The 4,965-nt window shown below is 42.0% G+C and overlaps 1 protein-coding gene across 1 annotated transcript in view; it reads left to right on the top strand.

Moving 5' to 3' along the window:
- Positions 1–4,965, top strand: part of GPR107 (G protein-coupled receptor 107) — an 81,176-nt gene that overhangs the window by 21,690 nt on the left and 54,521 nt on the right. The window contains exons 9-11 of the mRNA XM_042781450.1: positions 1,884–1,959; positions 3,583–3,656; positions 4,102–4,242. Coding sequence (XP_042637384.1) covers positions 1,884–1,959; positions 3,583–3,656; positions 4,102–4,242 — 291 coding nt within the window. The remainder of the gene's footprint in view (positions 1–1,883; positions 1,960–3,582; positions 3,657–4,101; positions 4,243–4,965) is intronic.

Genomic DNA, 4,965 nt, shown 5'->3' with positions numbered 1-4,965 from the left:
TTTTTTTTTTTTTTTAATGTACACCCAGTCCTTGCTTATCAACATAGGTTCCAAAGACCAGGTTGTTACATGAAATCCACATTATATAGAAAGGGGAGATTTTTTTTTTCTTTCTGTTTTCAGATCATCCATTTGTCTTTTTTTAATTTAGAAAATATGATCATAGAAATAATAACAACTAAGAATTATTGATGTACTTATCACTGTGATGAGTCCAGTTAGGATTATTCCTCTGTGGAAAATGAAGAGGAGACAAAGCTGGATAAAGCTGGGTTGTATGACTGAAAGGCCCAGGACTTAACCACTTCACTTCCTCCTGTGCTGGGTCAGAGCTTCCGTCAAGCTGCCTCCAGGGCTCTACTCCCACCTCTGCAAGCCCTGCCTGTTCTCGAGCCTGCACTGCTCTCTAAACCTGGCATGTCACTAAGGCTCAGGGCTTCCTACAAGGGTGCTGGGAGCCTGGCCTTGCTCCCTGGTCCACTGAGACGGAAGCTTCCGGCCTTGTTCAGTTCACTTTGGGATGTCATTAAACTCGTACACATTTCTTCTAAACACCCTTTCTGGTGCCTCTTTCTTTCCTTCCTTCCCACCTCACAGTAGTTTTGAGCGGCAGGACCTGAGGCCGTATAGAAACTGGGACTCTAGAACAGGCCACTGGCTCTGTGCCACCTGCACCTCCACTCAGAGGCTGTGGCCCAAGAGGAGGCTGGTCCCACGTGGCAAATGGACGCAGCCCCCTGCAAGCAGGATGGAGCAGAGGGTACAGGGCAGTATGACCCAGCTTCTCAGAGGCCACGGAGACACTCCTCAAGGGAGGGAGACTCTGCAGCTGTTTGCCGCCATGCCTGCCACTTTGCTAATGTGTAGAATAGACAGATGGTAGATTTTTTTACTATTGTTGTAAATGCAGAACATCAGATAAAGAGATAGTCGGTAAGTGAGGAGTGAGTGTATAGGTTTGAGCCAGTTATTCCCAGTGTCAACTATTATTGATGACTATTATTGATTATGTCAATTATTATTGATGACACACTGATGGTTTCACTTTTATCATATATTAAGCTTCCATAAAACCATGAGGTCTATATAGCTGATAGCTCTCTAGTCTGTTCCTTTGGTCTTTGTGTGATGCTGGTCCTGATGTCTTAGTATCTGAGAATGTGACTTCCCTTGTAGCTTTAAGTGTTCATTTATACAGTTTAGTAGAATTTAAAATTTTTCTCCATAATGGTCTTATGTGTCTTCTATTAGATTATTCCTAGAGGGAGGTAGAAGAGGGCAAAGGAATTTAATGCCTCGAAGCTCAAAAGGTAGATCAGTACCTGTGTTAGACCTCCCTCCTAAGGGGTGGAGGTGGGGATGGACCCCACTGGCCTGGTGTATTAGACAAGCACCCATCATGAGGTAGAGGGAAAGGGGCACAACACCATTGCTTCTCCCTAGCCCCATCCCTGGTGCCTGGCTTACAGCCTTCTTCCCAGGGCTCCAGTTTTCCCTACAACTGTACTAATTGGTTATGCCTTACTGGAGATTTCATGCCATTTCCTGAGATCCGTTCACTAGCTTTTGCCTCTGTGTCTTGTCCAGGGTCATTTCTGGGGAAGAATCCAGCAGATTGTGCTAGATTTCCATCTTGTCAGGATTCAGAACCCATCACGTCTGGCAGGCATAACTGTTGGTTCCATTCACAACTGTGAATTATATATTGGAGATGACTTTAGCACTCTGCTTCTACTTACAGAAACTCCTTTAAAGAAAAACATTTTATGATTTGCTTACATTTTGTTTACTGCCTCCTTATAAATAGATATGATGCATGGAGCTTCTGCTGTCCTTTGATAAAATGGAATATTCCTTTATGTCTTTTCTCTCTGTTTTTATAGGAATGATGTATTTAAAATTCACTGGTTGATGGCGGCCCTTCCTTTCACCAAGTCTCTTTCCTTGGTGTTCCATGCAGTATGTATTAGCATTTTTTGAGGGGAGGGTCATTTATGACATGGTTTAGAATGCTTATGTGAGCGTGAAAAGTGGATTAGAAGAATGGGGATGGATTGGTGGAAAAGAAATGATGACAGACTACTCATGAAGCCTTCTTTTGTCTTGGGGGAGAGACTAGTCATGGGGGGTAAATGATTCCAACATCTGCCAGCACTAGACTTAAGACATCTCTGATGTTACCTTACAAACAGAATTCTCCAAGAAGACGTGTTTTGAGATTAGAGTGCCACCTGCTGAATTTTTGCCGTTATTTTTTCAAATACAGGCATATCTCAAGGATACTGTGGGTTTGGTTCCAAACCACCACAGTAAAGTGAATATCACAATAAACCGAATATCACAATGATGAAAGTTGTAGTTTTTTTGGTTTCCCAGTGCATGTAAAAGTTATAGTCTTTTAAGTGTGCAGTAGCATTCTGAAAAAGTTTGAATATTGGGAAAATTACCAAAATGTGACACAGAGATGTGAAGTGAGCACATGCTGTTGGGAAAATACACTGGTATACTTGCTCAGTGCAGAGTTACCACAGACCTTCGGTTTGTAAAAAACGCAGTATCTGTGTGGTGTGGTAAAGTGGAGCACAGTAGAGTGAAGTGTGCTTGCAATCCCTCACATTGCTGTTTGATTTAAAGTTCAGTGTTATCATGCTTGTTTGACAGCAAAGTGATCCTTTAGAGATTGAGGCATAAAGATTGAGCTTAGGCTTTGAATACATAAAACTGATGCACATTGAAATGAACTTATCTGTGGTAGTAAGATCACAGCTTTCCCAACTTGTGGGCCTTTCCAGTCCCCATAGGCCACATTAATAAGAATGGCTGTCTCTGGATATGTGCTCTCTTACCTGCATTTAAAAATGTCATAGGCAAAAGCAATAATTTATTTGGTTAAAATTTCAAGAAATGACAGTTATTTGGAGAATTTCCCATTTGGATCCAAGTTAAAAGATTTCTTTTGGAAACCATATAGCTAATGAATGAGAGGATCTTTGACTCACTTTAGTCTCTACATAGTCATTTGTGATGGAACGAAAGATATGTAAATAAAATTGATGTTATAGTTTAGAGTTCTGGCAGGGAACGTTTTGGTCATACTACTGAAACTTGCCATTTTAGTTAAAATGTTTTGGTGGCCTCAGGTAGCTCTATATTTTCAGATTTTTTATGGGGAAAAAAAGTTGAAGCAGAATGATCTGCATAGAATCTTTACTTACTGATTAACTGACTTGTTTACTTATGGAAGCAGTAATGGTTGGGTGGACGAATGACTGGGATACTGAAAGATAAGTGATTTGGACTTTGGAGATTTTTAAGGAAAGAATAGGCAGCCATTTGCAAGAGTGAATCACTTGCCTTAAATGAGGGACCTGGGCTGGTGACATTAAAACCTTTTGTCAGGTCTGTCGAGCTACCTAATGTTTTGTTAGTGCACTCATGTACTTCATTGTGAATTGACATGTGAGGGATTAGGGAGTGGGGTGAAGGGTGGACATCCTCTATCATAGGATCCTCTGTTATGATTTGCTGTTTGATATGCACATGCTAGATTGACCTTTCTGAAATGCACTTGTTTGATTTCAGATTGACTATCACTACATCTCCTCCCAGGGCTTTCCGATTGAAGGTTGGGCTGTTGTGTACTACATCACTCACCTGTAAGTATGCAAGATGACATGTAAAATATTCATGCCATGAAATGATGTACAGGAAAAGTTGGCAAAATTATGATAGGAAAAGACAAAGTTGACTGTGTCCACCCTCTTGTGGCAGCCCATGTGGCTCTCTGCCATGCTAAAGGTGTGTGACATACAAGTGGCTATCTAAACTTGAGACCTTGGGACTGCTGACATGCTCCTGGGAGTAGCTGCCTGTCTTCCTGCCTGCCTGAAGTGGTTGGCTACTCAGGTAGTAGGGTGCATAGCTAACTATCTGTGTGGCAGTAAAGAGTATGTTGCTCACTTAACATGAATTTGGTACATTTGGCTGCTTTTGTCTTTTGCAAGAAGTGTGTGAAGTCCTAGAATAAGCTCTGTAATCTTAACTTGCTGAGTGAGAGCTAGACGAGACCTGTTGTTATCTGTGAATGTTTTTCTTTTCTAGTTTGAAAGGGGCACTACTGTTCATCACCATTGCACTCATTGGCACTGGCTGGGCTTTCATTAAGCATATCCTTTCGGATAAAGACAAAAAGATCTTCATGATTGTCATCCCACTCCAGGTAAAAGAACCCTACTCCTTCTTGTCCTGGGTCCTCTCTTGACACTCAACAGGATTCAGCTCCAGGCCTCCAGGAAAAGGGAGTCACTTTACCAATCCCAGAAACCCAGCTTCTGCCATTCGGCTTTGAAGTCTCTCTCCCTAGAATTCTGTGTGGATAGAAAACCACTTTTACCACTTCTTTGCCATTTCTGTTCTGACCAGGGCTTTGAACCAGTTCAAAATGGTTCAGTAATTGCCGTGGTAAACAAGGGCTGCATACACGTTGCGTAGCAACCAACTCTGTTGCCTGTCATATTTTCGAGTAGGAAACAGACAGCTGTGCCCTGCTCAAAGATGGTGGCCAGCCACACAGCTTTGAATGTTTGTTATTCTCCATACTCCTGCCAGTATTGTTGCTCTCCAAAAGTCCTGCCATAATCCTTCCTCCTGAAAGTTTCAGGAGCCTGATGGAGGAGATTGGATTATTGAATTATTACTCTGTTGGACCAGTCAGCATCTGTTCGATAAAGTTGCTTTCATTAACTGATCTCAGATTTTAGAGCACAGTATACAAATGTGGCAAGTAGTAAAGGAAGAGGACAACTTCCAAGGTGTCCAGATCAGCACTGGTGCTTAGTGTCAACATTGGCAGCAAAGCCGCCCTCTTATTCAATAGCAGGGGTCATATGTTTGTGTCAAAGAATGGTACAGACCAGTTGTTATAGGTTTCCAAGGAAATGGTTAGCACTGTAAGTTAAATGATCT

This window comes from Orycteropus afer, unplaced genomic scaffold (assembly GCF_000298275.1).
Source record: "Orycteropus afer afer isolate SDZICR_OR568_19922 unplaced genomic scaffold, OryAfe1.0 scaffold00123, whole genome shotgun sequence".
NCBI classification, from domain to species: Eukaryota; Metazoa; Chordata; class Mammalia; order Tubulidentata; family Orycteropodidae; genus Orycteropus; species Orycteropus afer.
The sequence above is the reverse complement of the archived record's forward strand: the minus strand, read 5'-3'. Positions and strand labels throughout refer to the sequence as shown.